The 18,876-nt window shown below is 46.3% G+C and overlaps 1 protein-coding gene across 6 annotated transcripts in view; it reads right to left on the bottom strand.

Moving 5' to 3' along the window:
- The window catches only part of SRGAP3 (SLIT-ROBO Rho GTPase activating protein 3), a 261,624-nt gene that overhangs the window by 37,673 nt on the left and 205,075 nt on the right, over positions 1–18,876 (bottom strand). For 3 of the 6 annotated variants that reach the window (XM_053599336.1, XM_053599341.1, XM_053599340.1), the window contains exons 12-15: positions 17,023–17,109; positions 10,355–10,385; positions 9,292–9,352; positions 7,479–7,556 (exon numbers count right to left, since the gene is read on the bottom strand). In XM_053599336.1, coding sequence (XP_053455311.1) covers positions 7,479–7,556; positions 9,292–9,352; positions 10,355–10,385; positions 17,023–17,109 — 257 coding nt within the window. Of the gene's footprint in view, positions 1–7,478; positions 7,557–9,291; positions 9,353–10,354; positions 10,386–14,529; positions 14,633–17,022; positions 17,110–18,876 lie in introns of all 6 variants that reach the window. The other 3 variants (XM_053599337.1, XM_053599339.1, XR_008381621.1) reach the window with 3 other exon arrangements.

The raw sequence follows: 18,876 nt of genomic DNA, 5'->3' as shown, positions 1-18,876 counted from the left end.
TTTTTATATTTATTATTGCTCAAAATTTGAGAGTATTTTCTAGACATCACATATCACTGCTAAATATTCAACACATTTCTCCTAAGAATAAGGATATTCTTCTACATAATCATAACATTATAACACCTAAGAAAATTAACTATTGTGCCAAAATAACATGGCATATACAGCTCCCATTCAGACATCCCCAATTGTCCCTAGGCTGGATATCTTTTATAGAATTTTTTCAAAAGCCAGCATTTAATTAATATTCACATAATTCATTTCATGGTTATGTTTCTTAAGCCCTTTATTTTTAAATTTATTTTTATTTTTATTTTTGAGACAGTTTCATTCAGTCACCCTTGGTAGAGTGCTATGGCATCATAGCTCACAGCAACCTCAAACTCTCGGGCTCAAGAGATCCTCTTACCTCAGCCTCCCAAGTAGCTGGGACTATAGGCGCCTGCCACAACACCCAGCTATTTTTAGAAATGAGGTCTCGCTCTTGATCAGGCTGGTCTCAAACTCCTGAGCTCAAGTAATCCACCCACCTGGGCCTCCCAGAATGCTAGAATTATAGGTGTAAACCACTACCAGCCAACTGGAGAACTTTAAATGTAAAACATGCTCTAGAATTTTTGTTTGCTAGGTTTTTTTGTTTTTGTTTTTTTTGTTTTCTGTGTTTTTGGCCAGGGCTTGGCTTGAACCCACCAACTCCGGCATATGGGGCTGGCGCCCTACTCCTTTGAGCCTCAGGCACCGCCCTGCTAGTTTGTTTTTTATACTATTAGCTCTTTCTGAAGAGTCCAGGCCAGTTGTCTTGTACAGTGCCTCACTCCCTGCGGTTATGAATTTTATAGCCAGCTTATTTTCATCTGTATTTAATTATAGGGATTGGTTTTTTTTAATCATTTAAAAAATTCATAGTTTTGAATATATAAAGCCTTAACAGAGTGCAAAAGTCAAAGCCAGATCAAAAGGGGCCCCCTGAGAAGTTCTACCTCTTATCCTTCTCCCGCCACACTTTGCATTTAACCATTTTCATTAGTTTCTGGCTTGTCCTTTCTGAAAAAATAAGTAAATATATATTTTTAAAATTCTCCTTATTTCTTGAAACGTAGTATGCCTCATAAACTTGTTTTTTCACTTAACAGTAAATCCTAAAAATCCCTTCACATTACTTCCTAAAGATCTTCCTGTTGTTTTTGTTGTTGTTGTTGTTTGTTTGTTTTGCAGTTTGGGGGCGGGGCTGGGTCTGAACCCACCACCTCCGGCATATGGCGCTGGCGCCCTGCTCCTTTGAGCCACAGGCGCCGCCCCCTCTCTGTTTTATTTTTAGTGGCTGCAAAGTACTTTGTCTACTTCATGGGTAGACCATTATCTATTCTGCCAATCTCAAGGATCAACATTTGACTTCCTTCTAATATTTTGCTATTATAAATATTGCCACAGTGAATGAATATTCTTGTGGTTTTGTATTTGTGGGGGAGCATCTCCGTGGTAAGTTCCTAGAGGTGGGACTGCTGGGTCACAGGGTAGATACATACATGGTTTTATCAGATTTTTCTCCACTGGGGCTGGACCATTTGCTACTCTACTAGCAACATCATCTCAAGGATGTTGTTTTCCATGGTCTTTCGCATGGCATATTGTCAATCTTTGGAATTTTTGCCAGTTGGACATGAAAAACTGGTATCCCCGGGGAGTAACGCTCAGTCAGGAGCTGCTCAGCTGGTTCACCAGTGGGAAGGTCCGTGGAGAAGGTGAAAGGTGGTGGGGAGCAACCTGTGGCCCTCCAGAGGTGCAGAGAGATGTCAGCACAACCGGCTTCTCTTCCTCCCGAACAGCCCAGAGCACTTCGAAGACTGGTAAGTGGTGAAGAGCAGAAATGGAAATTCACACCTGGATCTCTACTGTGCCGCTGCAGGAGGTGAAGCTGGGCCTCTGCCAGCCCCAACATGCTTCGGTACTAATTAGAGACAGGTCCCCCGTCCTTGCTGTACCAGGGTCTGCAGCTTACAGAGCAGCAGCCCGAGTTCAGCTCCTGCCTGCCCTCTCGGCTGGCCAGCTTTGTGCCGTGCTAGTCTGAACAACCACGTGTGGCCGCCCAGACACTGGTGTTCCATAGGTCAGTCTCTCAGCGGTCCCTAGCAGAGGAGGTGAGAATGCTTCCCCCAGAGAGGAGAAACATAAAAACAATTGTCTGTCCCCGCACACTACTCCTCAAGTGAGAAGCACCTGTGCACACTGATCTCTGAATCCTCACAACAGCACTGCCTACCACCAAGGGAGATGCGGGTCCAACACCGCTGTTCTCCCCTGTGGGAGAGCTGAGGCCCCAGTAGATGAAGCAATGGACGTGCCCACCCTCGCACAGTCTGACACAGATACTGGCAGCTCCCAGATCTTGTAAGGACTTCGAGATGTTCTTTTTTTTCTAACCTATGATTTTCAAATCTGTCTGCTTGTCAGCGTACATGTCTGCCCGTGTAACATGTATGTATGTTCATTTGTATCTATCTACTTTCCTTCCTCCTGTCTTCCTTTATAGAATCCCAACCTGTTTTCTTTCTCAGGAAATGTTCCTATGGAATCCCAACTTACAGAACAAAGCTGTCTTAGTTGAATTTGGGGGGTGGGGAGGCACAGTCTAAGCCCTACCTCCTCAGCTTCCCTCTCCGTCCCTGGAGCAGCCTAAGGAATGAGAAACCTGACCTGGGCAGGTGCGGTGGTGCACACCTGTAACCCTAACACTCTGGGAGGCTGAGTTTGGGAGGATCGCTTGAGCTCAGGAGTTTGAGGTTACTGTGCTGCCTCTGCTGAGGCCTCTGCACTCTGGGCAACATGGTGAGACTCTGTCTCCAAACGAACAAACAAACAAAAACCTCGAACTATATTAAGTTGTTTCCCTATTATCACTACACATCATTCTTGTGGTCTCATGATTCAAAAAAACACGGACTTTGCCCTCCATATCGTCTACCATGGGCTCCCATAGCTAAGCATGATTAACACACCGACTTTACGCATGTGCGGTACGCGTACACACACCACTACTTCTTGCCTTCCTCCTGCAAGGCGCTCAGTCCATAACTGAAGCCGCCCAAACATTCCTTTCCATTAGCCCAGGCCTTTGGCTTCCTACAAGGCTAGTCAATCTGGGGTCCAGGAATGAATGGAATTCCAGAGCTCTATGTGAACAAGATAGTCTGTGTGAATGATGGCTTTTTCCAGATGGAGAATAAGAGGTAAAATTCCAGCCAAGTCCGAGGAACGCATGCTCACGCTTCGCTAGCTCATGTCCTGCAGGAGGCGGAACTCTTACCGAGGTCACCTGGGCACTGCCAAAGGTGGTGGCTCTCCCCCCGGCAGAGACTGAACACAGTGCTGCTGGGGACTTGCAGGCGGTCTCTCTCACGGGGGTAGTCCTATGGCCACAGGTCCTGTCCAGTCCCTCAATGTGACATTCCCACCCAGCATTTCCTGTTCTTGAGGCAGGAGGCAGATCTCCTCAGAAGGGTTAGGCCCAGAGTGTAGGATGAGTCAGACCCTACACGGCTGGCTTCATCCCTAAACCCAAACCCTGTCTTAACATGCACACGGTGAGAGGTGTATGGCCTTCCTTCCCAGCCACCCCCTTACTTATCTGTGCGTACAGTGGGGCAACAGCAGAGAGGTCTGTTGGAGGAACAGAGATGGCCTGGGAGACAAGAGAAAACCACAACTTTTTCCATGGCAGAGCTGCTGATTCCTGCCTTTTCCTGATTTTTCTTTGCTCCTTCATCTTGCCAGAAGACTACAAGAAGAACTCAAAACTTGAGCAGTGAGTTTAGGACTGACTGATTAAAACAACAAAAGAATTCCAAACAAAACACTGGTTGACTAGCGTCAGAAGAAGAAGAAAACATACTTAGGAGGAGTAAGCCAGGAGTGGATTTCCAACATGTTATCCATTTTCAACAGCTTAGGGAAAAGAAAACTGTGCTCCTTTTAACAGCCCTGTGCAAGGAATAGAGAAAGCACATGTGCCCTGGAGAGAGGAAAAACAGGGCCAAGAAAACACAAGACCCAAATCTCTTCGAACAAGTGGCAAAGGGTGAGGCACCCTGCAAGGATTAGGGGATTTAAATTTTTTTAGGGGATTTAAATTTCAAAAAATAAAAGGAAGAAAGAAAAAAAAATGCATAATATACTGATCTGGAGAGAAAATTCAGTCTCACAAGTTAGACCACGTGGGATGGGAAGAGTGGGTGAGAAGCGAGATCCTGAGCTGTGCCCAGGCTCAGGCTACCTGGTCACCAAGGAAATGTGGGGAAACATAGCCAGCGGGTGAGTCACGAAAAAGGAAGATTCTAGCTTGAGGAGAGATGGGCAGAGGCCTCTCTGAGGGTCAGAAGCCAAACCCGGGGCATGTGCTTCTGTGAATGTCACACGGAACAGGAAAGAGTAAGTGAGAAATGTGGCGCTGGCCAGCCCAGAAAAGCCAAGAATGGTTTTGTTTTTTCTAAAAGAGACATACCAGGAACTATTCTTTTAGAAGAAAACATGCCTCCTTGTGGGCGCAGATGGGGCAGGCAGACAAGCCTGGCGAGAGAATGAGATTCATTTTGAAATGATGAGGAGAAGGCGTGTGGCCAACTGCAGACTGGAGGCAAAGAAAAAGGAGAAAATATTTTTTGCAGCTGAGATGTGGGTCAGGTGATCTGTGTCCAGCTGGGCTCTGCCTGAGGCAATCCAAGGCTTGTTAGGAGCAGAGAATTCTTTTACACTGCACATCACCCCCGCAAAGCACCCAAGCAAGTGACAGGAGGTGCTGACCTTAGAAAATCACATTCAAGAAGGAAGCGGTGCTGCTGGGGTGGGGAAGGGACAGGCTGCCTGTTACAACGAGGTTACCTACAGAATATGGGGAAGCAGGGAAATGCCAGGGCAAGGTGCCCGCAGGGCTGAAGGCACCGTGCAGTGAGTTCGCCCATGAGAGGCAAAGCAGAGTGACAAGGGACTCTAATGAGGAGGACGGCAACAGCAAATGCTTCTGTGTACACTTCTGTTCATTCACAGTGAACACAGGATAGCAGGGGTGCTAAGAAGTTGGGGAAAAGAAAGAAAGAAAATTCTGGATTGGGCCATCCAGTGATGTCAAGAAGGGCTTAGAGCAGTGATGTACGACCCGTGCATAAGGGATACTAATGGATGATACCTCTTGCTTTCCTGTCTTTGCACATGCTGTTCCTTTAGCCTGGAATGCCCTTTCCTTGCTCTTGTGTCCTCTGGCCCTCACTCCGCAGCCTCAGCTGAGGAACTTCCCCCCAAAGAAGCCTCCCTTGGCTGTGCTCCATCTGAACTGGGCTGCCCAGGGCCTGCTCTATCACTGCACTGACCATACTATCCGCTTTCTAGGCTGGCTCCCCAAGCCAGAGTGACTGTGTTTTGTTCTTGTTATATTTCTAGGTGCTAGTCCATGACCTTGTACAGTGAAGGATTCAGCACTTACTTGTTCAGTGAATGAATAAATGCCTGAGTATTGGAGCAAGGGGATTCTGGGGCTCTCTGGTTCTAAGCACGCAAGATCCTGGGGTGGACTCCAGAAAAGAAGCTCCCCTGGACCCTAGACCCAGAGGGTCACTGAGTACCACTTGCAGCCAGATCTAGCTGTCTACCTCTGGTTCCAAGCCCAGCATGCCTAGGGCCACAGAGGGTCTGTGCCTAGGGGCCATGGCAGTAACTGCCTAGGGCTGCAGAATGCTTCCTCCACTATGGAGCAGAACCTAAGGAGGGGGATTGAGAAGACCAGGAGGCAGAGAGTTTGCTCAGGAGATAACTCCTTTAGAAGAGGGGAGTAATTCTATGGGTGGAACCCCAGACAGACACCTGCTCAGAACACAGCCAACAGAGGTAAACCATCCACCTCTCCAGGCTATCAGAGAATGGTGTCTTCTTACTCATTGGGATGGGTTATACTTCTAGCAAACAAGTCTGGGATTGGGGTCTGCAAACCAACTCAGTACCAGAGTCACTAACAGAATAAGGTAGTGAATCAGAGTTGAAAGGGGTTAGGCTATGGAGATGTAAGCTTTCCAAAATACAGGAAAACTGCAGGCAGAGATATTATTTGGGATACCTATATACAAACTCTTCTTTCCTACCCTAGGATGAGGAAGTGGACTTGGTAACACTAGGCTTTATTCTGGACTCAGGGAGCATGATGTTTGAAAATATTTCCTTGAATGAAAATGCATAGATTTTCAGTTCCAGTGTAACGGTAAGATAAGCACTGGGTATTCAAAGGCAGAAGTGTAAGGAGAATCAAGTTTTTCTGATATGGTGAGTCTTTGCTTTGCATGGACACTGTCACCAGCCTCTGTTTCCATCAGGGAGTCTAAGGCCAAGACAGGTTATATCAAATATATCACATGTGTCCTGTTCTGGTGGTCTATCTCATTTGTATTTTGGGGTTTTTTTTTTTTTTTAAACAATAATTATGGGAAGCCATTATTTTATTTTATTTTATTTTATTTTTCGTGGGTTTTTTTTTTTTTTTTTCTTTTGGCCAGGGCTGGGTTTGAACCCGCCACCTCTGGCATATGGGACCGGCGCCCTACCCCTTTGAGCCACAGGTGCCGCCCTTTGGGGGTTTTTTTTTTGTTGTTGTTGTTGTTGTTTGTTCGAGACAGAGTCTCACTCAGTCACCCGAGGTAGAGGTCCATAGCTCACAGCAACCTCAAACTCTTGAGCTCAGGTGATCTGCTTGTCTCAGCCTCCCAGATAGCTGGGACTACAGATGCCTGCCACAGCACCCAGCTAGTTTTTCTATTTTTAGTAGAGACAGGGTCTTGCTCTTGCTCAGGCTGGTCTCCAACTCTTGAGCTCAAGCAATCCACCTCCTTGGCCTCCCAGAGTGCTAGGGTTACAGGTGTGAGCTACCACACCCAGCTATCTCATTTAATCCAAGTGAGGACTAGATCACCTCTCTGGATACAGGGAGTGAATGATCTCTTCCTCCCAATGTGTAGCTTGCAAAAAACATTACATAGAAAATTAAGACTTAGGGTGTTGGAAAAGCCACTCAGTGTTGTCCATGTTCTTCCAACTTTTCTGAAATGCAGTGTCCTTTACAGACTCATAAATATTCCAGAATCTTTAAAAGGTCCTCCTTCCCTGCAACCACTGCACAGTCCACTGGAGAAACTCACTCACGAGCAGTGGTAGTAGGAGAGGGAGGAAGGGGAGGGAGAGGTGGAGGAGGAATCTACTTAACAGCTCTGCAGGAAATAAAAAGATCACTGTGTGCCAATATCAGTGGTGTAAACACCCCAGCCATAGCTTTCAAGCTACCAGGGCAAAGTCACTGACTGCCACGCTGGGAAAAGATGTGCACAATCAACTCTTGCAAACTGGTGCAAGCCAGTCCTGCACACCACTAGTTCTAAGACTTGTGTTAACACCCGCCTTGGTTTCCCCTGGCCCCAAGCTTGGGATAGTCACTTTGCACACACCTCTCTCAAAGGAATTTTTGATGTCATTGACTTCCACCTGAGATCCTGGCACTCTGAAGATCCCCTGCTGCTGGAGTCCTAAAAAGTAAACAAACAAAAGAAATAGTAATTGCCATTTGACCTTGGGCTCATCAATGTGAATATCAGTGACTCTCCTCATTGCTTATTTCTCCCTACTCATCCTTTAAAATAACAGAGTCATTCCCAATGAAGATGTCCTGACAGAAGCCCAGAAATGTCCTTTGCAGTGACATATAGCTGGCCAAAATACTCAGACACATCTGCTTCATATGACCATAATTTCCTGTCTGGGCTTGAAGGAAAAGGCTGCTAGAATTTTATATCAATGCTATTTCCTCCCCCTACACAGACCCTGCCTTTAAGGAAAGCTAGACTGTGGAGCGAATCAAGGAGATAAGAGTGCAGAGGTTAAATTATTGAAGAAAAACAATCTCCTTTTTTTAAACATGTTTCTCCAAGCAGTAACTATGTAACAGTAGTCTATAGGATTAAAGGAATTAAAGGGCCTGCCTCATCTGAAATGGGAATTAACGGGGGAGAATGTGATCCTTTCCCTGTTTTTCTATATAAAACAATTCTTGGGTGGCGCCTGTGGCTCAGTGGGTAGGGTGCTGGCCCCATATACCAAGGGTGGCGGGTTCAAACCCAGCCCTGACCAAACTGCAACAAAAAATAGCCGGACACTGTGGCAGGTGCCTGTAGTCCCAGACACTCGGGAGGCTGAGGCAACAGAATCGCCTAAGCCCAGGAGTTGGAGGTTGCTGTGAGCTGTGACGCCCAGGCACTCTACTGAGGGTGATAAAGTGAGACTCCGTCTCAAAAAAAAAAAAAAAAAATTCTCCACCTTATAATTTAGGAAGCGTTCACTCCTAAAGGGCAGGCTTTAGTCAAAATTTGGTTGGTACATAATACGTGCTCAATAAACCTTTGTTCATCTCTTTAGTTGAACAATATTGAATTTCTCCGATCTGAGTCTGATTTCATCCCTCTGGCTCCTTACCACCGGGCCACACTGACCTTCCCTCCCATAGTAGGCCTTTCCACTTACCTCTCCACTTGGACTACATGGCTGGCTGCTTTTGTCACTTTGTTCAAGTATCACCCCTCGGAGAGGTCTCATCTTACCACCTTAGCGAAACCAGTTCCCTCTTGCCACAGCCACTCTCTACCCCCTTTTAATTTCAGATAATGACATTATCACTACCTGGAATTATATTTATTTTTCTGCCTTTTTAGTTCTTTGTCCTTTGTATTGGAAATGTAAGCAAGCCAGGGCTGGCATCGTACCTGTCTTATTCACACCTGTATTCCTGTTGTCCAAATCTGTACCTGTTATGCACTCAATAAATAGAGTTTTGGAGCAATGGGTAAGCAGATAGGCACAAGTTATCTACTGTGTTTTGGTGACACCATGGTTAACAAATCCCATACAAAATTTCCTTCATAGAGCTTATAGGCTGATACGCCATTCAGTGCTCAAAGCTCAGAGCTCTGGGGTCGGATAGGAGTAGGGGAAAAAAACTAAAATAATTCTCCTGCCAATGCCCTTGCTGTGCTTGGTCCTCAGTTTCCCTAGATCCTGGGTCCCCTCACCACGACCCCCATCCTCCAGACACACACAAAGCTCAGAAGACAGCACTCAGAAGAGCAGCTGTTCCATGAGCATCTTCCCCTCGGGAGTAGAGCAGTGATGGGAAGTCTTCCAGGATGAATTAGAATCTCATTTCCTACCAGAACAGCCTGGCTCCTATTCTAGAGATTGCAAAACAAACTGACCTGAGATGGAGCTTACCGTATAAATTGATGTATCGGATGCAGCTCTCGACTACAAGCGGTATAGCTTGTCCTGAATCCTTAAGAAAGAAAGACTTGTGAGCTTTATTGGGCTTGGCAACCCCCACAGGAAACAGACATTGTAAACATAGGTTATAAACTCAAGCCAGAATATTAGTACCATCAGATTAGTAGGAAAACAAGCAAGGAACTGCTAATCCTAAAGTCTCCACAAACAGTTAATGATAGAAAATGTTCAGTTATGTGCAGAAAAAGGCATAGCTATGATAGTTTTAAAGAAATGCTCTGTCTTCTTACCCAGCTGGCAAGGAATCTGGGCTCAGGAAGCTGGACAGGCATACCTGGGGCAAGGGTGAGGGAACCCACTGCGTGGAGGGGGCGGGAGTCTGGCCTTGCAGAGTTCACTGCCTCCCACTCCACTTTGCCTCAATTCAACAGCATTCCCCCAGTGCTCAAGGGAAAAAAAATCAGGTTCAAGTCCTCATCCTAATACTGCACCTGGTGGTACACTCTTTAATTATCTTGCAACTAAATGCCCAGATGCATACTTTGTTTAACAGTAAACATGTCACAAAGAAAACCTCCAGAAGCAGTTAATGTCAGCCACTGGCCATCTAGCGGCCAAAAAAGGCTGCGTAAGATGTAACTCCTGGGGTGTGAGTGCACTTTCAATGCCATCTCCCTAGACTGGTCTGCAGCCACAGATAGCTGGGCAAGGGGCAATTTTCTTTGGGAGTCCATGATTGGTTGACCTCTCTGTTATTCCAGGTCACTGAAAGAACGTTAAAAGAAATTGTTTTTTAAACTTTCTTAAAAAGGGACCAAGTTAAATTACTAGCCTCCCCATAAGGGGTATGTACTACGCTCTTGGAGAGGCAGTGTGGCTTCAGATGCCTCCTTGACCATGTCACACCCCACTTATGATTCTTTCTTTGCTTGACTATTGTCAGGGAGAGGACAACAGCAGCAGACTAGGACTAGGTGGACTGGGGCCTGGAAGTTGGTACTAAACATGGGTTCCCTCCAGATGAATGGGGCTAATGGGCCTTTCTAGTAAATACCTGGTTCCTGGTTCGAGCATTTCTTCTTCCTCTGATAACAAAAAATAAACAGGCAGCAGAGCAGGAGAAAAAGAAAAGATTATGCAGGAATAAGATCAGTTAGAGTAAGCAGATCCTTCAGAGTCCGGGAACGCTGGAATGCAATGGCAGCCAGCACAGGTCCTGGGGAGTCTGCCCAATAGCCTGCCCTGTGGGGAGGGCCACCCCTGAGCTGCAGTGCCTTGCAGGACTTCTGGAAGTTGCCCCAGCCAGCCTTCCCATGTGGCTGCCTTAGCCTCCCTCCAGACTCCAGTGGACAGAGGGGTCTCCTGCAGTCCTCGCCGAAGTGCAGGAGCTGAAGGCCTCCTCCCCCTCCCCATACCTTGCTCCTTAACACAAGCTTGCCTAAGACCACGAAGGTAAGCCCACTACACGGAAAGAACCCCTCCTGTAAGTCTGCTGGAACACTGTGCCTGGAAGTCAGCTCCAGAAACCCCGTTCTTGGTTAAAGATTCAATTTTACCAAGATCATGTCTCTCAGGGGCTGTGTGCACAGGGTCCAACAGGATCCCTCCTGATTTCTACCACACGCCCTGGGTAGCGCTTCCTGGGTGTCCGCTTGGCCCTGCTCCCCTTCCTGCCCTCCTGACCCTCACACGGGCACCGACAACTGCCCTGGGAACACAGAAGCTGGGAGAGGCCTAGAGGATGGAGAGAAGAGAGTGAGACACCTCCGTAGTCTTGACTAGAGCCTCGGTGTTCACTAAAAGCTACTGACATGGCCCGTCTACTCTTTCCTTCTATTCTTTCCTTCCGGGGTGCATCGGTTAGTCTGGGGGATGGGTGCTATGTCTCATCCAGGCTCCTTCAGGATGTGTGTCTTCCAGCCTGTGTCACCCGGCCAGTTCCCAGCATCCCAACGACTGGCATTATCTGCTAACTGGCACGCTGGCTGAGCCCACCTGGATCCTCCAACTGAGCAAACAGTTTGATCAAATGGGGCTCTAAGAGCAATGTCCTAAAACTAATGTGAACAATGATAGGTAATACTTATACAGGCTGACTGTGTACCAGCCAGTGCTCTAGACACATAACATAGGAGGTCAGACGATAAAGTTTGTGACCTCATCCTAGAAAAAGTGCTACTACGGTTACCCTCAAAGTACTCCCCTTGGGAAGCTACACACTGATGCCAGCACCTAGTCCACCCTTTCTTTAAAGCACTTTTTCCAGGATGAGTTCATGAACTTAATTGTCAGACTTCTTACAATGACAGCTCTGATGGCCATTTCAGAAAAAGAGTTCCAAAATTGCTTTGAAGGGTGAAATAGGTGCTGGTATCGGTGCATGCCTCCCAAGGGAGTACCAGGAAGGTGACCCTAGCGATGTGAGACAATGAGGTACATAGCATTTTTTTCTAGGATGAGTTCATGAACTTAATTGTCCAATCTTGCATAGGTAGTATCAGCTCATTTAATCTTTCTCACAAACGAATACAGAAACAAGATTGGGGACTCTGCCTCTGCCCCAGGAGTGAAGCTCCTTGGCTTCAAAATTGACTCTAACAAAATTGACTCTATAAAAATGGGGTTTCCTTCTGTCTGAGAGGGGGGAAAAAATCTGGGAATTTAATGGGGTTGATTTTCAGGTAGCATCCTAGAAAAAGTATAAACTCTAATGACAACATCATTTATCCATTGTCCCCTAAACCATCATAAATCGTGGCATCTTCACAATGCTATTTTACTGAAAAACTTTTCACAGGTGTGGATTTTCAAAGCTAGGCTCCTAATTCAGTGTTCTTTCAAGAGCATGTGAATTATAATAGAAAATTAAACTCTGTTCCCAATAATTGTAGGGTTGAATATACTTTCCTGCCTTCACTTTCCCTGAAAGTTAATAATTCTTGAGAGTAAAACTGTTCTGTGTGCAGTGTTGACGACCTACGTCATAGTGGGCAGGATGTCAGATGCATACGGTGTGACAATTAAGACATGCGATCTTGTTTAAAGATGCCTTGTTTCCCCAGGCAAATGAGTATTATTCCTCCAGTCATCCCCATGGCAGGCTGTGCACTTATTCCAACAATTGCCACCGCTCAGGTGCTCTGGGCGGGCCCTGCTTGGGGGCCCTTTTCAGACCCATTCCATCAGCACCACTGTAGCATAGTCCTCTTGTCCTTTTCTACCTTCAACAGTGTTTACAAAGCAGAGCTTCAAGTGGAGCTTTTTATTCTGAAGACAAGGCGTTCCATTCTACAACCAAGTTTTGGCACTCCTGGTAAAGGCCATGCTACGGTCTCTAAAGAAGGTTGACCAAAGCAGTTGCAGCAATGGTGATATATTTAAAATAAGGAGGTGGCTTCTAAGGTGACCACGTATGTCAAAGGGCAAACACTCATGTGTAAGTGCTGATGTGTTGATCAGAAGGAACAAAGTCTGATGACTTTATAGTCGTGCATTATATGTAGGACCTCTCTATTCAGAGAATATTTAATTCAACAGAACCCATAATTTTCAGCTATTATTATAATATTAAATAAGAATTGATTCCTTCCAAATATGGTGACTGATCACCCACTCCCAAAGACCTAAGCAAATCAGGGAGGGTGTCTCTGTCTCTGAGCCTTCCGTCCGGCTGTCCTAGTCTCTCCTCTTTATTCCTATCCTTCCTTCAACACCCCTGAGCAGGCCTCTTGTGCTTGAGCTTCTGGCTCTTCGTGCTCAGAATTTATTCTTGTGGGGATAATTCACCAGGTGCTCATCCTGAATCACCCTGCACTTCCTGCCTTTTGTGTTTAAAACCTCCCAAGCTCCACTATAAACTCCTTGAGGGCAGGGAGACTAACTGGTCCCCTCTCAGCCCTGGAGCATGGCTCTTTCAGGGGCTGAAGGAAAGGAGAAGAAAGTCTTGGAGGAGAGAGGGAGGAGAATGAAGAGGGAAGACTCCTTTGATCCAGCCTCATTCTCCCACGACTCAGTGGATGGTGAACCACTCAGTCTGGGCCAAGCAGTTCCTCTCTCCTGATGCGCCCAGCAGGGCCCCTGTTTACAGGCTGTCCTCTTAGGTATACTATTCATAAAACAGCCCTTGGCATTCCCCGCCCCTGGACAATCCCACCTTAGACTCTAGTCTTCCACTTTTTCAGAACTCAGCCCACAGGCAGGGACAGTCAGACACCCAGAATGAGCCTGCCTATCCACTCTGCTGTCTGAGGCCACCCTATATCCGGTCCCTCATTGTCCTGTGCTGTCCCCTGAGGACCAGGGGTGGAGAGCCAGAGCAGGGGCAACCTCCATGACCCCCACATTATCAGCAAAGCCCATTACTTTTCTCCTGATTGATACACCTCTTCTTTCCTGTGTCTTTGCTGAATAGGGGTGAGCTCGCAAGTATCTGGCAGGGACCTGCCCACCCTGTTCCCTCAATAATGTCAAGAATCCCCGTCTTCAGGTATCTCCCCACCTGCTGGCCTTTACAACTCCATTATCATCTTAATTTGCACTGACCCCTTACCCCTGGGATGGCTTGCCCTGATACTCTTTACATGAAAGAAACTCAACTAGCTGAAGTGCTTGCATTTGTAGTTTAAGGTGTAAAAGGGTTAACCCAGAATTCGAAAAGGACTATCTCAACTCTTCCCCCTTCTTCCAAAGCACCTAACCAGTGGCAAAACTAGGTGGAAGATGTTGTCTCATAAAAATAGCATGCATTTCCTTTGCTAGTATATACTCAAATTTTTAAAAAAAGTTCATTTGTGTAAAAACACACTGTTACGCTCAGGGATTTTCTCTGTGCTGCTTTTAATTAGTTTCCCCTTGGGAGATGTGGGTGTGACATGAAGCACCGGGGTTCCTCCGAGTTGCCCTCAGGGGTTAGGACTGCAGTTTCTGAAGTAGTACAGCATGGCTGGCTGAGACCACTGTCTGCCATTTCAACCCCACTTGAACTTCACTAGGCTCCATCATGATCTGACCCCGCCCCCTTGGGCTGAGACTCACAGGGGCACTTAGGGGTGACCTGTCAGAGGCCAAAGCAGCTCTGAGGAGAGGTTCTCACTGAAGGTAAGAGCAGGCTGCTGTGAGGAACTAGCTCACCAAGGCCTGGCGGAGGGCAGGGCTGGTGGGGAGGAAGGTGGAGAGAGGCTGCCATTACATTGGACGCATTCTCGGACTCTGCAGCTCCCCAGGAAGTACCTTAATGAATGCTTCCATACTGCCATTAAAGAGTTTATGGCTATACACTGAGAGAGGCCTAGGTCTCCTCATTTTCTGTGGTTTAGGGGGAAGACAGGGGGGCCTAGGGGAAAACGGAACAAAGGTAATCAAGAAAGCAACCAACATAAACATACAACTGGGAAAGATGCTTTTAAAACCCATGACTGGAGGAGAACACAAAATGCAAACAGAAGCCCCTGACACCCCCCCAAACACATTGGTTTCCAATGTTCCATCTGAAGGCCTGTGGATGTTTTAGGGGATCTTATAATAATTTACCCACAATGCCAAGCAGGAGCAGCTCTTACATAACATAAATGCATTCTACATCTTAGGGGAAAGAGATAGAATGTGTCCAAGAAACCACTGAAACTCCAGAGGCTGTCATCCTGCAAAGCTGACCAGATGGAGGGAGACTCAGGGGAGACACACGTAATCTGTAGCCCAGGAAAGCAAGAGACTTTCAATAGTGATCAGGAGGGTTAATTTTCATTATTTTGGCTTCAATTTATCACCAAGTCTCAACTCCCAATGTACCAGGACACTGATCTTCTTAATGCCTATTGGCATTTCAAATATACTTGACTCATCTTTGTTTCTTTGGTCCAAGAGTCAGGTAATTATTATTCTCATTTCGAAAGTGAAGAAACTGTTGCCACCAGGGAGGCTGCAGCTTCTTTGGGGTCTCTAGGTGACCCCAGATGATGGTAAGATCTTGTTTTCTAGTCAAGTACGCCTTCGATTAAAGCACTTTCAAGTCTATTATCACACTTATCAACACCTCTACCCTGTACCTATGGCCCCATTTTACAAAGGCAGAAACTAAAGGCTTCTCTGAAGAAGAGCTGGCCAGAGCTGGGCCCCAAGCCCAGGGCTCCAACTCCAGGCCCTTCCAACCAGACCAGAATCAGGGAGCCTTTTTTATTTCCAGCCAAGGAAATAAACCCCATTAACCCTTGCCTGGGGTCAGGTTGAAAGTGTCTTACTTTACTTTAGGATTTTAATTCCTAAAGTATGCTCCCCTCTTGGCCACAGGGAGGGAAAACCACACCACAGTTCACCAGGAACAGTGAAACAGCACAAACACTGGACCTCTTTCCGGAATAGCTCACCATGCATATACCTGTGTTGGCTTATTTGCTCATTTCGCCACCCAAGGTGGCCTAACTCAATGCTGCCAGCCTTCGGGGACAAGGGGTTTTTTGAGATTAGGAAGAAGGCCCCTAACCAAGAGAGGGAGTTTATTTTCAAATGGCTCAGTTCCAAATTTGGGAAGCAACAATGGAGGGCCCTGCCAGGCACAGATAATGTTCATATGTCACAAGCGAAGACCTGGTCCCCCCAAAGTCTTAACAGACTTTTGTGAATGGGCAGGAATACCTCTGGACTGTGCAGGCAATCAAGATAAAGGAGGTCCACACTGCCTCTGTGTACTGGGCGTGTGTGGACAGCAGCCCAGCTCCCTAGGGAACGCTAACCAACTTTTCCAAGGCCTTTGAGTATTGAGCAAATGCTGCTTAGCTCCAGGACATGCATGGGCCAAGACACAGTTGAATCCAAATATCATGCCACCCAAACAATGGAACCAAAATAACAGCACAGATCAAAATTTGGAAAAGAAACAACAGGCATGATTATTTCAAGCCCATCTTGGTTCTATGTCAATTTGGTTAGCTAAGTCCATGTCATTTCTTTCTTAAAAATTACTTATTTTTTGAGGATGTGTCTAAGTGGGGTTGGGATTTCTTACACTAGACATGCTTTTAAATCTCCAAAGGCAAAAGAGAGTGCCAAAAATGTGACATAAGGCCATAGGCTTTAAGTTTGGGTAGTAGAAATAACTTGGGGATAGCGGCACCGTCACTTTGTTTGCACAGTGTTTTGGGTTTTTGCTTTTGAATCTTCCCAGATCGTTTCCTTATTTCTCGTTGCATGATAATCTGCAACGACCCCGTGAGGCAGGCAACAATTATTAAACCCATTTTACATAGAAGGCAAATAAGCCTAGGAGAGATGAAGAAACTTGCCCAAGTTCATAAGAAGATGGGACTGAGGCTGGAGGTAGAATTCAGCTCTTCCTACTAGGGTCTCCAGTGTTGAGTGTGAAACTGAGAAAGTGACTTTTATCATAGAACATCTACCAGTGACATTAAAGGATCTATTAAATTCCCATGGCCAGTAAGAGTAGAGTCTCTTTAATGTAGGTGTTAGACACCCAATATTAAAAAAAATAAAAACTAGAGTGCCCAACTGGAGGAGTGCTGTAGAATACATCTAAGTGTTTTTGTTTTTTCTTAAATTTTACAAAGGAATAAAAGGAAAATAGGATGTGTTTTCCCATTTTCCCTACTCAATCCAGAAAGTAAAAGACTGAATCATATCAGGATTTCTTTCTTCGTGTGATGCTCTGTGCACTGACAAGGAGACATAGCTATCCCAACTTTACACGATATCAAATCTACATTGACTTACTGAAATGCTGGGTGGGGCACAAAGTGGGGAGCAGGGGGACAGCTCAGCCAAGGAAAGTGGGGCAGCCTAAGCCTTCCATCTCTTCTGCTGCTCAGTTGCAGAGCGAAAAGGAAAGAAAGAGAGAGGCAGGGAAAACAGAACAGAGAAAGCCAGAGAGAGGAAGAAAGAGAAACCAGAGACCAATGTCCCCTTTCTGCCTTTCAACCACAATGAAAATTAACACGTGTTGGCAACACAGGCATTAGCCTCAAAATTAGCCTGTGACTAAAAGGATGTGATTAAAAATTTCTTTAGATGACTCAATAGACCTGGAGGTCAGCATTCAAAACGGTGGCAATACTGTTCAGTGGCAGTCAGGCTCTTAGAGGCTGTGCATGGGTGTGTACCTCACTGAATCTATTTGTATAAGATCTCGTGTCTCCACCCCCATTCAGGCCCTGTCCACCTGGGTTGAGACCTGGGAAGCCAGTTCATCTGAATCACAATAAACAAACTTTATATTTGCATCTTGCTTTGCCCTTAACGATAGGCTTTTTAAGCGTATTATCATGTCTGCCACCCATATTACAGAATTATTAGGAATTTGGGCTATTCTAATACAAGATTCTTAAGTGTGAGAAACATACAGCACGCTGCAGCCCATGTGCAAAACTGGTCCATGTATACAAGGTCAACAGCAACTTGGCTGACGGCTGACGGGACTGACACCATTTGGGAACATGAGGATGATTCTAAAATGACACTGACCACGTGCAGGGGTGCATAGAAAATACGGAAAGAGCCACAGTACACAGACATTTCACTCAAGGCCTTTAAGACAAATTTTAAAACCACTTCCAGGTTGGTGACAAATTCTACACCTTAAATAATTATTTTGCAGCAAAGGGAGACTTTTAGCTACTAACAAAGTTGTCTTTGACCTTTTCCAGGGGCCCCAGTGCTGCCTAGGGCTAGGCCTGCAATTGAGGGCAGTGTGGCTGCAAATAGTGCAGGGTATCTAAGTGGGAGGTCTGCTAATCTCAGCTAGGATTTCCCAGGCCCTAGGTCAAAGAGGGTGTGGAAGAAACACCTCCCTGGGCTTTATTAAAAAAACAAAACAAATCCCCTCCACTTTCCCCTGAGGGAGGGCCCCGAGACTTGGCCAACGGTAGGATTACAGATCTCTTCTGCAATCTGCTGGAACATCTTCTCTATGTGAGTTCTAAGAAATAGGAGGAAGTGAGGGACAGCTCAATTCATCCCCCATCTGTTTCACTATTAGCAGAATTTGGTATAAAATATGGCTTCTGTTGTTTGGGGACTATAACAATATCTTCTTGCCAGGAAAAAAAAAAATTATAATGGGTTTGTTTCTAAAAAGTTCTTCGAAAGTGACCCTGAACATCTGCCGCCCCATGTGCCTCGCCTGGCGGGAATCATCCTGATGTTCCCAAATTGTGCTGGGCCCAGAGGAGCAGCTGCATAGGCAGAACTTCTGGAGAGATCTCCATGGCCTCAGCCTGGGCTCAGGAAACTGAGAACCCCAGTGCTTTCCAAGCCTCTGCCCAGCCTACTCCCTTCCCACAAAACAGGAGAGAGTTGAGGGTTCATCTTTTCTCTTGCCAAATGTGACAGCTTTCCAGGAATCTGAGCCCCTGGGAAGAATTTGTGGGAAGGGAAAGAATGCCCTCAGGTCAAAAAGTAGCTCTCAACTGCCTTAGGGTAGGAAAGTGCTGGACTGAATTCCAGTTGGGCAGGAAACTCAGAAGTGAATGGGTTCTAGGAAACAGTGTAGACGGTGATAGGGCTGCTTAGGGAATACAAGGAGAGGAAAGTGAGCCCCCTCAGTTATCAGCTGCTTAACGCTAAGTGTTC

This window comes from Nycticebus coucang, chromosome 8 (genome assembly GCF_027406575.1).
Source record: "Nycticebus coucang isolate mNycCou1 chromosome 8, mNycCou1.pri, whole genome shotgun sequence".
NCBI lineage: Eukaryota > Metazoa > Chordata > Mammalia > Primates > Lorisidae > Nycticebus > Nycticebus coucang.
This window is presented reverse-complemented; position numbering and strand designations above follow the sequence as displayed.